This window comes from Aedes aegypti, chromosome 1, assembly GCF_002204515.2.
Source record: "Aedes aegypti strain LVP_AGWG chromosome 1, AaegL5.0 Primary Assembly, whole genome shotgun sequence".
NCBI lineage: Eukaryota > Metazoa > Arthropoda > Insecta > Diptera > Culicidae > Aedes > Aedes aegypti.
Window position 1 is genome coordinate 205,904,236 of NC_035107.1, and position 21,073 is coordinate 205,925,308.

Consider the following 21,073-nt stretch of genomic DNA (forward strand, 5'->3'; position numbering starts at 1 on the left):
TATGTTAACTTTAAAACTTTAGTTGTAAAAATGAGTACACATTTAAGAGTAGCCTCCTTCCCGTCCGTTACCAAAGCCAAAAATTTGGGATCAACCTCTGACTCTTAGACAAGATTGGAGCATCCTCCAACAGTCGAGAACTTTCCTGACCACGTCATTGCGAAAGCTGGGTAATGGAAAGGAGTGACTTAAAGAAAGATGCAGAGAACTCTACGATCTCTCATAGGTGTTACGGGATATTTTGGAAAAACCAGGAAGGTAAAGCCATACACGGGAAAAAATTCTGTGGTAATAATTACTATTGTAGCTGACTACGCCCATTCTTGAAACTACCATGGAATTTTAGACCAATTTACTATGTTTACGGTACATCCCACCATATAACTGGTACATTTGACAGAAATAATTTACAACAATCTGATTTGGTAAAATCAAGCGCATTTCTGGTCTGCTGAAAATTGCCGGTGCGAGCGCTTAAGTTAACCCCCTAAAATAGTAGTTCTTACCGCACAATTTTTTTGCGTGTAGGGTACAATCGGTAGACGTTCTTGCAAATGTGTGTATAATTTCAAAAACATCACCTACAGATCGGAACGAACTCACCAAATTTCCATTTCAAAACAATGATTGGAATCATAAGCACACTGATGACACGACAAAATGTCCTCTCGCTTCCCAGTCAGCGAAATACACCGACGCCTCAACCATAGTGGGCAACCGAAACGCGAAAAACGAAGCATATTCATAATTTTGATTGTTTGTTTGATTTATTTTCGACACTTCACACTTGAGAAGTGCATTCGTGTCGGTAATTTTGATAAAATTCGAGAAATATTCCTAATTATGTAGGGTAGATGTATTAATCTTCGCCCCCTCCCTAGTTTTCGCCCCCCTGGTAGAACATTAGCTTGTTCTAGATTGTAATAAAATAAAAATGTTTTATTTTTTAACTTATATAAAAGATTGGAATAAAATATACTTAGTTTCCAAATGTTACTAATTAAAGTAATCTTCTAAACCGCCAAATAATCACATATAAAAATGTGGAAAAAATGAAACGCTATTTTTTGCGTTCATTGAGAAAAGCGTCTATTTTAAAAGGCAAGGAAAACATATTAAGATAACTATTTCATCTTTAAAAAATGAATAGTTCTGATAAGACATGCATCAGCAGGAGACACAAATAGATTTTTTCAACTATTCCAGCAATTATAACCAGTTTTAAACTATTTTTTCAGGGTGGCGAAAACTAAAGCACGTTTTCGTACGATTCTAATCTTCGCCCCTGGCGAAACTACCTGTAACGTTCTTTCAGTGGTGCGTGCATTAATTTTCGCCCCTCCTCGAAATTGTTCGAAAAACAAAACAAACTCATTGATTTATTAACTGTTTACAGGAGGTTACAGGAAGTTTAAAGGATTTTCTAAATGTACCGAATAGTTCCTTCTTCTTGGTATTACGTTTCACTGGGACAGAGCCTATTCTTAGCTATATATTCTCAGCAGTATTCATATGAGCACTTGCACAGTTATTAGCTGAGAGGTTTCTTTGCATAAGCTGCCATTTTCGTATTCTTTTATTCTGTGGTAAGCACAAAAACACTTTATGCCTAACGAAGTCAATATTATTCCCGTTAAGAATAGATCTTCGACCGACCAGGAATCGAACTCAGACATCTTCAGCATGGCTTTACTTTGTAAACGCGGACGTTACCACTAGAATTAGGTGGGATTAAGAACTTCATCAACGTTTTTCAACCGACTACTAAAATCTGTTTAGTTTACCATAATCTGGTAAAAATCCTGTGCAGTAAATGTGACCATTTCCATAGTAGCATTAACTACAAAGCATTTCAATCCGTGACACCTACCGTACAGCACAGTGTGGTTCAAATCAAGTTTATTTCTAGTCATAAATATTGCAACTCTGGTTAAATAAATAAATTTTCTTGTGTATTGATGTTGACTACACTTCAAAAAAGTTAACAGATTTATGTAGTCTTGAAAATTGTTGGTGTAGTTCTTAGTTTTACCATGCATTCAGTAGTTTCTACAATAAAATTCATTTCAGTGTATGATATTTGTTGCTCATCATTATACTGATAGTCTGTTACGAAGAACAAATTGAACTTATTATTGTCAATCAAATAACCCACCATATTCAGCAAGAATGGAATAGAAACGAAATATGATCAACCAATTTTTAATATTAAATATTATTTTTACCACTACATGAGTTAATGGGTTTACCGCAGTACTTTTTTTCCGCATTCAGTTTTTGGCACTGCTAACATTATTGAAAACACTGAATATAATAAATTTCTCCCGAAATAACGATACTTGATATAATTATTTAAAAAATATTGGAGAACTTTAATGTATGACATATCGGGGTTGATTCCGATATTCTGAAATTGGATTATTTCATGTTGGGAAATTTCTCGACTTCCTGGGAATAATAACATATATCCAGGCTTCCGAATTCTCACTCACTCTCACGATAATGGATTTATCCCTCACAGCAATTTTCAGCGATTAGCTGCCTTGCGATTTTATCCGTCCACAAAACAAAGCGAAAATAGATAATTGCTCATTTCCGCAGCTGTGAGAAGTTTGTTTTCTCTTTCTCCGATCCATGGAGAACTTTTCCTGTATCCATCGCCACAAGCAGCAGTTGCTTTTTTGCACCAAATTAACCACTCCTTTCGTCAAGTTGGGGAGGGTAGCATGGTTAGCGTGCACGCATCGCGGTTGTTTTTAGCAATGTTCTAGGATCGAATCCCGTCGCCGGCACTAGTTTTTGTTTATCCACATAGTGATAATTCTCGGGAGCAGTTGGTGAGCGAAAATATGATGGAGTGAAAAATAAATTATCCCCGGAGTGGAGTGGTTTTCGGTTATCCACCATCGTAGCTCCAGGGAAAATTAGTGTGAGCGATAAGAGATGTTCACGTGAGGAAGCGAAAAAAGCATTCTCCTTACGTGAGAAAAATCGTAGATTTCGCATCATTGATACGAAAATTCAGAACCCTGCATATATCACATAAATGCTACAAGAGCATAAATAATTACTTTGCAATAAATAAAAACAATACATAGTGGAAATCAGGACCTTCCATAGCCTTCGTTAGTAGGCGGCTACAAAGCAAACCCATGCTGAAGGTGTCTGAGTTCGATTACCTATCGGTTCAGGATATTTTTGTAATGGAATTTTTATTTGAGTTCCTTGTCCATGAAGTGTCATCGTGCCTGCCACACGGTACGACTGTAGAAATGGCAACTTATGTAAAGAAACCATTTAGTTATGAACTAAGTACTCTTTGAAAATTAAGCTGAGAATCAGGCTCTGTCCTAGTGTGGACGTAATGCCAAAAAGAAAAAGACATAGTGGAAATAGGCAGGATAAGTACCAGTGGAGATGAAAAGTGATAAGATAATAAGTACTTGATTAAACTATCGAAAACCTGTACTTCAATTAATGGGGGCGAAGATTAGAGCATGGGTGGGGCGAAGATTGAATTTGGGGGGACGAAAATTAAAGCACACCATCAATCCAAAAATTATACTTTTTTCAATAGTAAAACTTTGTTTTGGATAACTTTGCAGCTTGATCATCCTAAAATAATAGATGAATAGTAGAATAAACCCAATAACATTATTTGATATTGATTAATAGAGTCAGAAATTTATTATTCCTGCGATTACATGGTTTAGGGGGGCGAAATCTAGTGCTTCTACCCTATATCGGTGTCAAAATTTAGATTATTAAGGAAGTATCATGGAACTACCTTAGATTGTATTTCGACGAGGCCAAAAATCCGGACCAAACTTTTACATACTCTAAAAATTTCAAAATATGCTGTCGAGGGAAATTGATTTTTCCATCTCTATAAGGCTTGTTTTCCTAACTAAATTTAAGAAAACACAATTTTGCGGCTTAAATTGTCCTCTACCAAATATATCAAGGAGAAAATTTACGCCAACAGAATAATGTCAACTCTCTTCTGACAAAAGCTGAACGTTTTCGTAAAAAAAATAGTGATCCTCTATATGAGAGATAAGCGGAAGTAAAAAGGAATAATTTGGCAACAGACCAGCAATGCTGAGTTTGCTCGGCGTCGAGAATAATATTGTAACACGGACATGACTTCTTCATTTCTAAAAAAGTGTCTTTTGTATCGTTATAGATCTTTGAGCTACTTTTCCAAACAAATAAGCAGCAAAAAAAAATCAACAACTAAATATCGCATTGACAAAAAATCAAAAAAGGAAAATATTTCATATATTTAGCTCTATGCAAAATCCGTCACCATACGGTTTAGTGAATCTCGTGAAGATCTCTACTCAGCCCAGGGCTGGTACCACGTGTCAGCTCGAGCCCCCCCAAACCTCCGTCGATCCGGTGTTGGCGCTGGAATCCCCATTTCCGGCTCAGTTTCCCCATTCCGGCAAGCACGTGCTGGAATCCCTGCAGCGACAATTGAACATGCCGTTCGGTACTCCATCGAGCATCAAAAGCGTGAGTTGAGGAACATCGGTATTTTGCTTTCGATATTCGATATTTTGGTATCGATATTTTTTATTCAATATATCGGTGATATCGATATTTCCTTTTGATATATCGTAAACCAATATTTGGATAACAATTGTAGGGTTTTCACGTAATACAATTGATTTTTAACGTTCAACGCTCCGTCATCGTAATCATCGTCATCATCGAAACTTCAACAGAAGTTTTTCTGTTCAAAACTGATTTTTTTTTCGACGAAAATGTGTTCACTGTGTTCTGGTTGCAGAATAGAAAACAGTGAACACAGTGAACTGTCATGAATTTGAACGAAAAAACTGCTTTTGAAAATTCCCAAATTGATGACGAATCCTGCCCCCTTAAATATTTGAAAGCAGTTCACATACCAATTGTTATATAACGTATGATAAAGGAAGATATTCATGTCCTTATCGATAAAAATGCCTATAATACTTATTGAGGGTTCAGAGAATAGGATCTTATAGCCCTGTTCCAATATTAGTACCAAACGCTTAAATTTAGGTCAGAAATACATGTTTATTTAATTTTCAAGTGTTTTCTTCGTTTTAACAATCAACGCTCCGTCATCCTCGAAACTTCAAAAGCAGTTTTTCTTTTCAAAAATACAAAATTATTCGATGAAAATGTGTTCACTGTGTTTCGGTTGGAGAATAGAATACAGTGAACGCATTTTCCTGTAAATTTTCTTGACTTCGAACGAGAAAACTGCTTTTGAAAATTCTGAAATCAATGACGGATCCTGCCTCCTTAAGTCAAAAAAAAACCCTGGTTATTGAGATTTTGTCATACCACTCAAACTCAAATTTTGGGTGTATTTTGTTTTCTGTGTCTATCCCTAAATGTCAGATAGGAACAACCCCAGTGCACTATGGTCCAGAAATCATTTTTACGCGGAAAGATGCATTTTGAGCTTTAGAATGAAACATTAGACAAAAACGATCTTCTACAAAGTTGTTTGTTTTAGTAAGGCCCTTTGTTTGCTGTTATTGAAAATTAGGGTGGACCACATTTTCATGGAAATTGTGTAACTAACTTTCTTATTTGTAGAAATTATATTATACATGCTTCAGCAAAGTTGTAGACCATTCAATTTCACGCAACTTTGTCAAAAAAAGTTTTTTTGTATCTCTTAAATTGACCGATTTAGAGCTTTTTTCCTACGGCGACATAGGGTGGTCCGAACAAAACTGGTTTTCTGGCTCTAGAGTTTTCAATTCAAATTTCCATCAAAGTAGTCTATGAAACACTTTTAGAGCTTTGAAAAATGCGTAATTTGGTGAGTGAAGAATCTCTCTATCTCCTTCCGTTTGGCAGTTATTGTTGTTTTACTCTCAAAAACATGCCTATTTTGATTGAGAATATCTCTGATTGGGGCAAACATAAAACATATCTTTTGACGGCATTCGGAAGATAAAATAAAATTGTATATTATATCACAAAATTACAGATGTGTTATTTTTGTAACTCTAATAAAACGTCTTGAAAGTCAAATATTTTTATGACAAAAACTTTAATAACTTTTGAACTAAAATAGATATCAACAATATTTTTGTATGAAAATTTGCGTTTTGTTAAGTTCTAAAAGTCGTTCATAGATGACTTTGACGAGAAATTAGTATTAAAAAAACTGGAGTTAAAAAACTTATTTTTGTTGGACCACCCTGCGATGATCAGGAAAAAATGCTCTAGATTGGTCAAATTTTGAGCTACAGAAAAACTTTTTTTGGCAAAGTTGATCAAAACTTCATGTTCTACCGCTTTGTCTAAGAGTATATACCAGTATTTTTACAAATAAAAAAGTTGATTATATGATTTGTGTGATATTGTGGACCGCCCTAGTTTTAAATGACACAGTATGGAAGCTTACATTTTTATAAACAATTTTGTAGTAGATCATTTTTGTCTAAAATTTTATTTTCATGCTCAAAATGCAAAATAATAAAAAAATACATATTATGAAAATCTTCAAAATAGTTTGAGAGCCCTATTTTTCGTATTTCAGATTTCTCGTCACAGCGGTCTATGAACGACTTTAAGAACTTAACAAAACGCAAATTTTTATGCAAAAATATTGATGATATCTATTTTAGTTCAAAAGTTATTAAAGTTTTACTGCTTAAAATCCTTTGTTTTTCAGGGCATTTTATTAGAGTTACAAAAATAACACATCTGTAATTTTTTGATATAATATACAATTTTATTTTGTCATTTGAATGCCGTCAAAAGATATTTTTTATGTTTGCCCCAATCAGAGATATTCTCAATCAAAATAGGCATGTTTTTGAGAGTAAAACAACAATAACTCCCAAACGGAAGGAGATAGAGAGATTCTTCACTCACCAAATTACGCATTTTTCAAAGCTCTAAAAGTGTTTCATAGACTAATTTAAGAGATACAAAAAAAACTTTTTTTGGCAAAGTTGCTTGAAATTAAATGGTCTACAACTTTGCTGAAGCACGTATAATATAATTTCTACAAATAAGAAAGTTAGTTACACAATTTCCATGAAAATGTGGTCCACCCTAATTTTCAATAACACCAAACAAAGGGCCTTACTAATACAAACAACTTTGTAGAAGACCGTTTTTGTCTAATGTTTCATTCTAAAGCTCAAAATGCATCTTTCCGCGTAAAACTGATTCCTGGACCACTGTGCAGTGTTAGCACTTTTCAAAAGTAAAACCCCAGTGGAAATTTGTCGGCGAAGTGAACGTCAAATGTGAATGTTCAAATTTAGACCAATTTTTTAAATTAAAGTTTAAATATTATTCTGAAGCTACTTGAGTGTGAAATTTTTCCAAAGTAGTATTAAGGACACTCTCTGTTGTGTTATATACTAAAATAAAGAGTTCATCAAAAATTTACGACCCTATTGTTTGCGAATCGTAGTAAACCCAACGTCAGGTCACTAAGCGATACAAGATTTTTGCACCATTCAAATATATCAAATGATATTGCGATATATCGATATTTTGTTTTAATATATCGGTTGTATCGATACTTCAGGTATCGATAATTCAGTGAGCGAATTCAATAAAAGTTTCTTAGTTCAAAATTACATTCATTTCCGTTCGTCGCGTATTTTCTTTGCATGCATCCACTTAATTTGCAGGTTGAGAATTTTTCATTTTCATTTTGCAGCGCAAGTCAGTCCAAAGCCGGGGGCAGGGATAGGTAATGACCGTAATAGTCTATGCGGACCACTTGAACACCTTCGGAAATGATAGGAAGGGTTGGGGTAGGGTATAGGAAATTAGAGAAGACTTGACACAGTAATGCGATTAATGCTGCAAAATGTAAATGTGCTGAGAGCAATTTAATTTAAGTTTTGAAGTTTGGTTTGATTTATTAAAATTTCAAACAATTGTATAAGTAAGAAAGAATGAGCTGATCGCTTTATATAAATTTAATAAACAACAAAGTAATAACAATATGAGAGTGATGCTAAGAACTGCTGATGGCACGATGCGACGCTTTAGGAGCTTTTGATAATGATTGAAATTACTATAAAGAACGCAATTCAATCGATGGTGACAACTCTACAAACTTTATCTGTTTTTATCATGTACAGATATAATATTATAATTCAGTTCACTGATTGGCGGTGCTGATTTATATAAAAATATTTGATTTTATTAAAATGAAATGTGTTACTTACTCATGATGTTAATACTTCCCTGACCAGAATTATTCTGTTTTTAGCATCCTTTTCGAAGCTATTCTATCCAGTTATCCATTGACTGCTGACAATTCTGAAATTATTCTTATTGTGCATGCTCATGCATTATATTAGTAATGATCATAATCATGGAACAGATAAGAAGGTGAGAAAGAGAGAATATAGGAACAGTGATTAGTAATGAATAATTATGTAGTTTTGTTAGAATAATAAACAATTATACAGCACTAATGAATAGCTTAAAAATGACATTACAGCATAGCTGAGCCTTTCGGATAATAAGACCGATGTATAAAAATAATTTGTTTCGAAATTGTCCGCGTGGTCTTCTAGTGCCCCTATTAGATCAGAATCAGTCAGAGACATACATACCGAATGCTCGCCATGACCCTATGACCAACATTTGTATATGTATAGCCTTAGCTGATGTGACTTTTCTAATAGGTAGTTCTTTCACTCATTGGTTGTCTTCAAAACCTTGTCAAGTATAGAAAATTGATTTTATTTCATTTATTACTACATTGAAGCTACATTGTACTTATTGAGTATTAGGTATTATTTTATGTTTAGCACTATTGATATTATCAAGGCCAGAATTCCCAGTGAGTGCAGAATTTTATAGTACTAGAACACCATAGAAGATCGCTAAACATTACCTAATCATGCAACGGCTTTTTGCTCTATTATTTTAAGTAGATTCTGTTGATCTCCCTTTGCTCCTATCCGCAACCCGGTGCACGCGCCCTGTTGGTTTTCGAAAACCTCGTAGAAGATTACAAACCGTCAATGGCATTCCCAACTACTACCCCACATTGCACATTCAAGGGTCTGACTGTGCTCCTAACCCACCCTCAGTTTGTAATCTTCTCGCCAGTTTGAAATTATATTTTCCCGAAGTGAAAGTACAGGATGGCCACCAAAATTCAATTTTCAAATTCCCGTTTTTTTTTTCGGTTTTCCCGGTATTTTTGTTTGTTTTAAATTCACTATTTTTTTTTAAATTACTGAACCCATATTTTTCAACAATATGCTCCTTGCTTAGGTGCATCTTTCTGTCAAGAAAATTGGCCGACAAAAACCCCAGATGCCAAAGTAGCCCATTTAGGGTCCCAAATAGATTTTAAGGTTAAAGATATCACCACAACTGCTAACAAGTGTGCTCTAAACCAAATAAGTTTAAGATGAAAAACAGAATAGATAAATAACTTTATTTGAGAGATTAACAGGCTGAGGCTGGCTCATTTCATGAAAATGAAACAAAGCCACACAAGTAGAAGCTTGAATCTGTACTTTATTTATTCTTAGTCGATTAGTTAACTTATGTCGTATTACAAGCTCTTATAAATAAAAGATTGTTTTTAAACATATCTAGACTTATTGTGGTATACATGTTCAGTAACTAAAAACAATTTGTAATGCAATATTTTTAAGAGCTTAAATGTTATTCAGTTTTTAAACCTTGATCTGAAACTTTAAGTTAAATAAGAGAATTATAAAAAATGTTATCCCTTACAGTAAGATGAAAGATTAAAAGTAAATCGAATTATCGTTAACCATTGATAAAAACAAAACATTCTAAAGAATAGTGTAGGAAAGTAGTAATCAAATCATTAATATTTTATAAGACATTTAAAATGTACTATTAGTGGTGAACCTAAGGGAAAACAGCTGAAACTGTCTGATAAAATCATAACATATGTGATTTTAACTAATCAGTCCTTTTATCAATTAAATATTTATTAAATATTTATTTAAAAATTCCCTGCAAAAACTCTTGCACCAATAAAAGGAACACTGTTCCTTTAGTGGTGGTATGTTTAAGCATGGTTCCTTTAACGGCGCAATTCTTTGATTGCTTATGGGACCCGATACTATGGGTACTGTTGCACCACTATAAGTACAAATAAGCAAATTATTTTTAACAATATAATTATTTTAAATAGCTTAATGATACAAATGGCTTGTATCATTTTCGCATCGTACATACAAATTTATTAGAGAGGAACATGTCAAAACACACTACCTCCACTGCACAGTGGTTCCATCGACCTTATTCGCCGTTTGATTTAAACTGCTGCTCGTTTTCTATGGATTTTTTGTTTTTTTTTTTCAATTCCATCTGACCATCTGACCATCTGACGGAGTTCTGGACTGTTGGGAGGGTTGTGGTCTTTGAGTACCAAAACCACGTTGTTCGCATCGTACCACTCAATTACCTTTTTCCTATAGTGGCAGCTCGCCAAGTCTGACCAGAACAGTACATGTCTATTATGTTACTTCAGGAATGGTAACAGCTGTTTTTCAAAGCACTCCTAGATGTAGATCTATTGATTCATGGTTTCCGTGGTGATGAAAATGTCACATTTTGGACCATTTTGGGCGTGCTGTACGAGGTATTGTTTCGGGAATTTTGATAGTTTCTACCACCTTCGCTTTTTCTTATGTGGAATGAAACTCCTGTCCCGGAAGCTGTTTGAAGTTGCCTACACATAAGTTTCATGCGAGAAAGTCGGATTTTCTAGCTGCGCGAGAAAAATGTTAACACACTGCCACTCTTACTTGAACGACATTTTTAAAAATTGGAGAGCAAAAGATGAAAACTCATCATAGCAACCAATTTACATACACTCAACTTTCAAATGCAGCATTTCAGGTTTTTTTTTTCATAAATTTTCAACAGAAATACATCTTTTTAAAGTCGATCAATTTTTGCGCATTCCAGTCCTTAAAATACAATCAAACACAACAGCTTTAAATAAACAATTTTTAATGATTTGTAAGTTTAGAGCTCAAATTCCCGGTTTTTCCCGTCTTTTTCCCGATGGATTCAAATTCCCGTCTTTTTCTTTTTTTCCTAGCACTGTGACTCTACATTACATTGGACTCTAAACATTCATTACATAACACTGACACTACTGGCATTCCCATAATACTTATAAGATTTGATTTTACGTTGGGCGCCAAATATGTAGCGGCCTAAAGGCGGCTCGGAGTCTGCTACTGAGTTCCGGACTGGATTTTAAACGAGTGGCTTGAGCGCCACCTCCGAGGAGGACCACTCGTCGTGTTTTACGATGCCCGGCTAGGTACTGACCTAAGAGCCAGCTTCCAAATACTTAACGGTGTTCGGGAACAAGTGAGCAGACTTGCTTCAACCTGGCCTCGACGGAATCTACCATTTCAAAAACTGAGACCACACAAACCTAACCAACAAATCCCGACAGACAACCGAATCCTAGAACTCGACCTGATCCTTTTTCTCATCACGGGCAGAGATCTCCCAACCACTTCGACTCCATAACGCTTTGGAAGGCGGATTCCTGCTTGTGGGACTGATGTAAAACTTACTCCTTTTGGTTGTAGTCAGTTTAGTTAGTTAAAATTAACTATTAACTGTTGTAAGCAAAACCAGAGTTTATCAATACAACTACAGCTGTTTTCCTGGTGATAAACGAGCGCACGTTCAAGGAGATCAATTTTATTTTCAATCATTTCGACTAAAGATCCTCGTTGTTCGCATTACGTGTTTTGTAAAGCCCAAACGAGACGCTTCGTTTTCGGGACGCCGGGAGTTTGGATTTCAGTTCCCGGTTTTACTGGGCAGTGTTTTGGAAAGCCCAAGCAAGACGCTTTGTTTTCGGGACGCCGGGAGTTCGGTTTTCGGTTCGCGGGTTTTGCTGGGCAGTGTTTTGGAAAGCCCAAACAAGACGCTTCGTTTTCGGGACGCCGGGAGTTTGGATGTCAGTACCCGGTTTTGCTAGGCAGTATTTTGTAAAGCCCAAACGAGACGCTTCGTTTTCGGGACGCCGGGAGTTTGGTTTTCGGTTCGCGGGTTTTGCTGGGCAGTGTTTGGAAAGCCCTTGCAAGACGCTTCGTTTCGGGACGCCGGGAGTTTGGTTTTCGGTTCGTGGGATTTGCTGGGCAGTGTTTTGGAAAGCCCAAGCAAGACGGTTCGTTTTCGAGGCGCCGAGAAGTTTTGCTGTTCGCGCTGTGTGAGTGCGAAAAGATATTCGTGTTCAGTCGAGGATGGATTACCAACTGGTGAGCTCGTTTCATGCTTATGATAACATATTTTTTCATGTAAACGTTACTTTTTTGTAATATTCAATCAAACTTTGTATGGTTCGTCACTACAAGTGTCAGCATTATGCCTGTTTTATACAATTCTAATAAACATAGAAACTTTTTGACATTACCTAAAATATTTTTTGAATTGTTCGACATTGTGAATGTCGACGTTTATTTTGAAACTTCTACGAAAGACTTTTCTTCTTGAGGCATAAATGATCAGTAATACTTTTATGTAATTTTCAAACAAACTATGTATGGTTCTTCACTACAAGTGTCGGCATTATTGCTGTTTCATATGATTTAAAATATACGCATATATTTTTCTCTTTTCGCCATCAATAAAAACTTCTTTTGAATGGTTCGACATTACAGATGTTGACGTTTATTTCAAATCTTCTACCAAAAACTTTTTGAGACAATACTAAAACTAAGTTTAAAGTATAAGCCGTATTTTTCCTCCTTATCCATGGATCGCATCACCGACCAAAGGTGACTCCCAGATCTTTTCCTTCTCCACTAATAAACACCCTTCCCGTGGTGATTGTGGAGATGCAGAGGTATTCTCGGTCTCTAGAAGCAGCAATCATTACACCTTAACATTCCTTCCCTATCCCAACTGACTGTAAGGACTTGACCGGCGCCGTTATTGATCAATAATATTAGATCTGCTAAAATTGCACTCCGAGAGTAAGCGGAAACTCCCATCCTTTATTCATTTGGATCGCAGTGCAATTATTACCAGTTCCGATCAATCACGGAGTAGCAACCATTGACATGTACAGTCAGTTTATGCTATGCTATGCTATAACGCTTTGGAAGGCGGATTCCTTAACAAGAAACGGGAAAACTCAAGACAAAAGGAAACGTGAAACGTACTTCAACTTTCTCAACTATCACTAACTAACACATGGCTTTTAGGGAAACAAGTACTTCGAAAAAGACATTTATTAACATTTAACTAAGGGGTCATGCACAAATGATGTCACGTTCCAAGGGGGGGAGGGGGTCGAGCCAAGTGTGACAAGCCTTATAAAATTTTCCGAGGATTCATACAAAAAGTGTGACAAAGGGGGGGGGGGAGGAGGGGGTCGAAAAAGTTTAAATTTAGCGTGACATAATTTGTGTACCATCCCTAACCTACATTTTCGTTAACGACTTTTCGGCTGACCTTTCTTCGTCTTCTACTATCCCCCTTCCTAGCTAACGTGTGCGGTTCTAATCTCTACTCTCTAGCGCTTTTTGTGTGTCCGTGCTAAACTTGTATGCAACGTTGCGTTTACTCACGGTTTGTCGAAGCTCACTCTCCGAACTTACGCCATGATGGCGTTGCCGATGACGTAGGCTACCTCAGGATGACGCTCTGATGGCTTACGTTGCTCCTACGAAATCACGCTCATTCACGAGGGCGTTGAGGCGTTTCCAAGGATCTGGTCCCAACGGGATGACGGTGGGCGAATGGTATTATACCTGGAGTGCGTTGGTGACGTTCGCAACTCCTTTCCGTCCTCAGGGCGCCGGCGAACTTTGGCACCAGAAAGTGGAGGACGCGCGACGTGATGTGGTGCAGCGGGACGTTTTCGGTCGTTGCTTTGTGCGACGTACGTAGGCTCTATTTTTAGATAAAAACAGCCGAAGCTTGCGCTTGGCTAGACGGACACAATTAGCACATATAGGACACACAATGAATGTAGTTTACCTTTGAACTGGTCAACTCGAGTTCAACACGCACAACGGTTTACCGCACAATCTAGCTACTATTTTAGGCCTAAACGGGGATATGGGGACAATCAATAATAGTTAAAGGACACTTCACGTTTTAAATAAACTCACGAAATCACACCACGGGAGAAACTACACTTCGCGATCCTACTTCTACCACGATCTGGAACAAAGTGGACGAAAATATTTCTGTTCTTCCTCAGATAGGATCTCACGGTATGGCTCCCGGAAACAGAAACCCGACGGTCTCCGTTAATTATGTTTGTGTGATTTCAGTTATTGAACTCTCCGTCGCGATTGAATAGCCTTTTCTCGTCATTCCGTTACAAAGCCAAGTATTCAAAAGCTGACTACTTCGGGGTTCTCTAACACGGTAACGAAAACACGAACAGTGATTCTCGGTCTTGCGCATCTACGCTGCGTATCGGATAACCCATCTACGCTTGAAACAGTTGTATGCAATTTTCCGAATTGTTCGTGTCATTTTGGTTTTGATCATGTCTATGTAACTTTTGTTGATAAATATTTAAATGTAATTCAATTTGATTGACAATTTTTAATAGAAAATCATAAATAAATAAACAAGTAACAAATAAACAAATAACAAAAAGGGCTACCGTTACACCGCTTTTTCCGTTTTTCCCGGTTCAGTGGCCACCCTGAAGTAATTTTGATGAGTGATAGCCGTACTATGCAGTAGTTTAACCAGAATCTTTAGGTCAGAAGACAAAATCTAAATTTTGTAAAAGGTTGCCATTGCTTTGAAATTCACCCAACATCTAATCAAAGCTACTAACAACAGCGATCAATTATCAAAACTCATCGCTCCCTGGGAAATATAATCCCAAGCCCAGTGAATTTGCAGGTTGAGAATTTTTAAATACAAAGGATAAGTTATCTTTAGTGCGGGTTCCTATCGGCCCTGAGATCAAGAAAGAGGTGAGCTGGCCTAGGGCGTACGGACGTCCACGCCACAGACGCATGGGCGTCGTCGGTAGTTAAACATTATTATGCAATTTCTGAAAAAAATGTTGTGCTATGATTCATTACACATCTCATAACAGTTGCGTAATGAGGAAGCGTTGTGTAATGAATCATTACAGAACTGGTTTCGGTTGCCTAATGACTATTCCCGCACTGCATACTTCAGTGCAGAAAAGTAGGACGTTTCATGACAGATTGGCGTGATGAAAAACAGTCTATTACGATGAGAAATAGCAAAAAATTATTTAAGTATGTTGTCAGTTAACTGCCAAAGTCTCTTGTTTGAAACACTCATCAATGAGTGAAGCAAAGTTTCACAACTAAGGTGTTCTACAATTTTGATAGCTTTCCAAAAGGCACACAAATTATACTTGATTAATATTACAGCGAAATTTTGCTTACTTAGCTTAGTAATTTAATCGATGAATTTAACCAAAAATGCTGAAATGTTTAAAGGATTTATGCTGACTTCCATTGATCTTTCTGCTGTCCTGCAAAATTTTGCATCTCAGTCTGTTTTAGTTATGGAGTTCATTCATCACTCTGACATCTTTTTTTTTTGTATGGTATTCAGTTGGAGCTGCCTGACAGCTTAACTTGTCAAGACTGAACCCTCGGTCTGGCATTTGCCAAGTTTCCTCTCTACCAGGACCAACACTCAGACGGACTAGGCTATGGTGCCCACATGAACACTGTTTTTTTTATTAGTATTGTGAGGTGGTAGCTTTTTAAAAATACCCATATTCCCTTGCTTCTGGGAAAAGGAAGCATTGTGAAAATCAGCAGCTCCATCAGAATTTTTTGAAATGGTAGTGTAGTAGTGTCATTACTAATACTGTCTAGTCGAAATGGTTTTGAATAATTTGTGATTTAAGTGCTATTCTGATTACTCCTGTCTTTTACGTAAGATTAGAGTCCTAAATGTCAATTGTCGTCAAGTCTTAACAAAATTAGGCTGTTTAGTAGTAGTTCTAGTTAATTTCAGGTCTTTACGTTCATATATCCTTGAAGAAAAGTCACTTTCCTTGTCTCTTCAACAATTTCTCGAAACTAGCAAGTGTACCCTAATGATCGATCTCAGCGTCTTACTTTCCATAGTCATTTTATAGTGAATATTTAAGAGTAAAGTTACCTTAGGCTTCTATAACAGTCTCCTACAAGATTCACTTTTCGGTGGCAAGTGCAATGCTTCACAACGTCTACTTTCTACTTGTAAATTTTGCGAAAATGAAGCTGGAATCAGATTATTTATACCATTGTTACAAAAAAGGTTTTTCTTATTATGGCAATGTAAAAATCATATTAAAATAAGATTGTCGCCACTTTTTTCTACTCAGTGAATCTACTAGTCATTTTCTTCAGAGTTATATTCCCTACGTCGTATATGTATCTAGCTAGCTAATAGTAAGAGTGGCTACGGATCATTCTGGTTAGAAAAGGCAAACTGATCGTCGCGAATAGTATTAATGTCCACTTCGAATAGATTAATTATTTGAAATGGGCATCAATTCTATCAATGACGCAGAATGTCCGTTGGATCACATCCGAGATATTATTGCGTCTATGCCATATAAATTATGACGCGGCTTTAAGCAAAAAATGCCAAAATGTGATACCACCACTACAGGTTACGCCTTTGGTTTTCATCATATGAGCTAATGGATTATGCCCTCCTATCGCGGCAAGGTCGCATAACCAAGGGGAGGGAGTTATGGAGTTCATTCATCACTCTGACATCTTAAAGTTTTATACATATGGTAAAGGATGATATTTTGACGATAAAAACATTAAGATCTATGGCTTGATTGATGTGTGAGAAATGAAAGTAACATAACTTTTTATATTGAAAGTATGCATTTTTTTAACGCTTTGTATTTGAATCACATCGCCAGTAACGTTACAAGTGACCCCAAAAGTTCATGTGATTTTTTTTTAGATTTTTCTTGGTGGGTCGCAAGAAACGCGCCTGTCGGTGGGTCGCGCATCTGAAAAGTTTGGGATCCTATGAGTTACACACTTTGTTGCCAATGGCTTTAATTTCGACCTCATAAATTAAGCGAAATAAGAAATTAAATTTATTTTTATTACAATGTCAGTACGAATATGAATTTGAGACACTGTAAAAGTTCGTCCACAGCACAGCCCGGAAGCTTAAAGAAAATGCCATTATTTCCGCACGTTTTATGAATAAGTGAGAAACCCCAGATACAACCGGATTTAAAACGCCAAGACAAACGAAGCAGGAATATGTTTACTTACTTGGCCGATTTTCTGTGCTGGTTAACAAAAATCACTGCAATTGAAATTTTATTTTTGATACTTGACTACTCTGCGGGCCCGCGCACGTTAAGATGGAGAAGGATGAAGGTGACGGTGAGCTTTGACTTTGAGCGCAATTTTGGCACGACGGGCACGACACGAGCTTATGCACACGGAGAAATATATTTACCTAAATTTTGAGTTTATTTTACTCAAAATTAACTATTGATTACACTGAAATGAATTTTATTGTAGAAACTACTGAATCCATGATAAAATTAAGAACTGCACCAACGATTTTCAACCGACTACATTAATCTGTTAACTCTACCAAAACATAGTCAACATCACTACACAAGAAAATATCTTCGGTTTTGTTTAACCACAGTTGCAGTACCTATATAAGACTAGAAACATTCTAGATTTGACCAGTTTGGCATTATACTTTTGACCACACTGTGTTGTACGGTGGGTGTCGTGAATTGAAATACAATGCTTTGTAGTGGATACTACTATGGACATGGTCACATTTACTGCACTGCTCAGTGATTTGTACCAGATTATAGTAAACTTAACAGATTTTTGAAGTCGGTTGAAAATCGTTGGTTCAGTTCTTAATTCTGCCATGGATTCGGTAGATTATACAACAAAATTTGTTTGCCTGTACAGGGTGATCGAAGTATTGCGCAGTTCCCACCTTACTGGACCCCGCACTTCATATTGTCGGCGCGGTAGAAGGTTAGAAACGATTTCTCACCGAAGCTGGATTTTTCTCGAAATCTATGCGAGATACCTAACTTCCCGGATTATTTGTTAGTGGTTGAATTTATTAAGAAATGACGCGTATCGCAAGAATGAAGGGTCAAAATGATTATGCCAATGGAAAATAGTTCAATAATTAATTGAGTATGAGCTAATTTTTGGGTCGAAAAATTGATTTTGTCACGTAAACAAACATTTTCACTGACATTTCTTTCCTTCTTCCCTATCGACCTCTATGATGGCGGAGCATTAAATTTGCCTATCGGACTTCAACGTCTGTTATCTGTGCTTTATCTTAGGGATCCAAAACTTTGGAACACACTCAATCACGATTTGCTTGTTCGGTAATTTTTTATACTGGGTACGAATTGTAAATCATAAGAAATACCGAACTTTCAGCTTTTTGACTGAAAACTTCTGAGGTTCAGTAATAATTTGTACTTTTTACTGAACTACGGTAGCTGTCAGACCCAATTTTGCAACATTACCGAACAGGCCGAAAAGTCAGTAAAAACAATTACCGACTATTCAGTAGCTGATATTTTTTTACTGACTTGTCGTCAAAATCAAATCAAAACAAATTGATGCGCATGCGGGAAAGTGTCAAATGAGAATCTCCTGCTGTAGAATCGTCCGGCGCCGGAAGACACGGCTATTGCAACCAAACTTTTCCTGCACCTATTTTGCGCTTTCTCGTGGTAAGTAGTCGAAATTTAGTGAGAAAATCAACCATTTTAAGCAGCCAAAAAGGCTCAGCACGATTTTAACTGCTTACGTTGGAAAATTCGGTTGGTTTCCCTACAGGAGGTAAATTCATCTGCATCATTGAGTTTGCCTCTTGTATGCAAACCAACCAAATAATGATTTTGTCACACGTTTTTCGATTACTTCCACTGAGATATAAGCATACCGTAGATGTTTATTCGTACGAAAAATGCATGTCGATGTTCATGTTCATGTCGATTGGATTTTAATTTGTATTGATTTCTGAAAAAAACAGTATCCGGAGAAGCAAAGCATGAAGCATGGGAAACTGGAAAGCCAGTAAAAACGCTCAACAATTTTACTGACTAAGTCAGTTATTTCCATCAATCAAAACATATTTTGGATTACTGGTTTTTTTCGGTAATCGTAAAAATTACCGAAAAACCGTAGTTCCAAAACCCAGTAAAATTTTACTGGGGTCGGTAATCTGAATTGGCTGTGAAGATATTTCTCCTTGTAGAGGCTCATATCGATCATCCGATCGGACGGGTTTCTGAATAGAAATCTGTTACAGTGTACTCAATATTGCTTTGCTCAAATACATAGATGGCGCAACAATCGGTTAGTTTTTTGTGTGTCAAATTGAGCAAAACAAACTTGACAGTGCATGTAAAAATTTTCAGTGCCCACACCATGAGCCTGTTACAAAACATTCGATTGGTATTTTATCAAAATTCGATATTAAACACGGTTTATTTTATGGAAACCTACATTCCTTTATCATTTCTAGATGCCACATTTTGCGGCAACGTTGTCGGCTCGACGACTGATTCGCACTACTGCTGTCAGTGCCAAATCCCAATCTGGCCGGTACAAAATCACCCCCAAAGGAGACCGACCGCTGACCTACGAAATGGCTAATCCTCCTCACCTAATAGCCCACCGGAAGGCCTGGAACTCGTGGAACACTTGTAAGTGATGATTGGTATTAATCGTTGTACAATACTAATAAGTTGCCGAATTCGCAGCGAACTTGGAGGGTGAACTCCGCCCGTCTCAAACCATGCTGGAGGATGAATTCATCCGACGGTTCATGACCGGCACCTGGCACGGATTGGTCTTGTCCGAAGTGATCATCAAACGGCAGCACAATCACGTCCGGATAGCAGCAATCCTACGACGGGGCATTACGCCACGCAAAATGTACTTCCTAATCGGTTACTGCGAAGAATTGTTGGCTTACTGGCTACAGTGTCCCGTCACTCTGGAACTGCAAACCACTGAAGACCGCAAAGATGTTATATTTAAGTATATCTAGGAATGTTATGCAAAGATGGGCGAAGAAAATAGTTTGAGCAATAAACACTATTGAAACAATAACCTTTTAAAGCTTTTAGGATGTTTTAGGGCACATTATCACTTTTTGACTAAACCAAGGTGAGTCTACTCTTTATCCAGATCAAGAGTAAGATATTAGAATTTTTCCAGATTTCTAATGAACTTTCTCCAGAATTCCAGCCAGAAATTATTCGTGTAATAATTTTCGAATAATTTCTCAAGTGAATTCGCCATGGACTCATTGAAAATTTCATATAAGGGAATGTTACAGAACTAATGTCAGCAATTCCTCCGATATTTTCGTCATAGTCTGTTTTCAAGGTTTTCCAGGGATACTTCTAGGAAATCGCAGGATCTTATTCAGGGTTTCCTTCAAAAATATATATTGAAGTAGTTAGTTTCTGGAGATAATTACTGAAATTACTGCTTGTATTATTGAAAATTGATTATTGAAGGATCCTAAAAAAAAACTTGAGGGAATGCCTTGAGAAATCCGTAAAGCAATAAATGGATAGTAAATACATAAGAGTAATGTCTGGCGCAATATTAAGATGAGTCTCGAAAACATAATCCTTTGTAATATTCTTAGGTTTAGAAAAAATATCAATCAGAAGCCTCATCGAAACTCTTGGAGTAGGGTGCCGGTACCAATGGTTGTAATGTAGCAGTAGATTGGACTATGGAATAAAACGTACATTTTTCGATAAAAACGACATGTGCTAATTTTGGTGGATAGATCGCCTTCAGTTTAGTCAATTTGCCAAATTTTATTTTATCAAAAAGACATATAAATAATAAAGTTTATGCAAAAAATTTGCTCCCTTGCACCAGTAAATGTCGTTGTGTTCCAGTAGTGGATCAACGGATGGAAGCAGTTTTTAAAATGAATGTATAAAAATGAAGAAAGCCCCAGAGATGATATTTATGCTTGATTCGCATGGTATTAGTTGCTGTTCCGAGGGAAAAATATTAAACCTATGTAAAAATTTACCATTTTGTTTAAAATT

At 36.7% G+C, this 21,073-nt stretch overlaps 2 protein-coding genes across 2 annotated transcripts in view; one reads left to right on the forward strand and one right to left on the reverse strand.

Moving 5' to 3' along the window:
- The window catches only part of LOC5577008 (unconventional myosin-Ib), a 110,273-nt gene extending 92,854 nt beyond the window's left edge, over positions 1-17,419 (reverse strand). The window contains exon 1 of the mRNA XM_021857323.1: positions 17,262-17,419. The gene's annotated coding sequence lies outside the window, so the exon portion shown is untranslated. The remainder of the gene's footprint in view (positions 1-17,261) is intronic.
- Positions 17,420-19,370: 1,951 nt separating this feature from the next.
- On the forward strand, positions 19,371-20,108 carry LOC5577011 (28S ribosomal protein S24, mitochondrial). The gene is made up of 3 exons (XM_001663059.2): positions 19,371-19,448; positions 19,519-19,699; positions 19,757-20,108. Exons 1-3 carry the CDS (start codon positions 19,422-19,424, stop codon positions 20,044-20,046), a joined length of 498 nt encoding a protein of 165 aa, XP_001663109.2. The 5' UTR covers positions 19,371-19,421; the 3' UTR covers positions 20,047-20,108.
- The last annotated feature ends 965 nt before the right edge of the window (positions 20,109-21,073 follow it).

Excerpts from the sequence above, each read along its gene's own strand:
- LOC5577011 (XM_001663059.2), top strand. The coding sequence starts at position 19,422 with ATGAGCCTGTTACAAAACATTCGATTG. Across the intron at positions 19,449-19,518 it reads TGTTACAAAACATTCGATTG|ATGCCACATTTTGCGGCAAC; the intron begins GTATTTTATCAA and ends TATCATTTCTAG. Across the intron at positions 19,700-19,756 it reads CTGGAACTCGTGGAACACTT|CGAACTTGGAGGGTGAACTC; the intron begins GTAAGTGATGAT and ends CCGAATTCGCAG.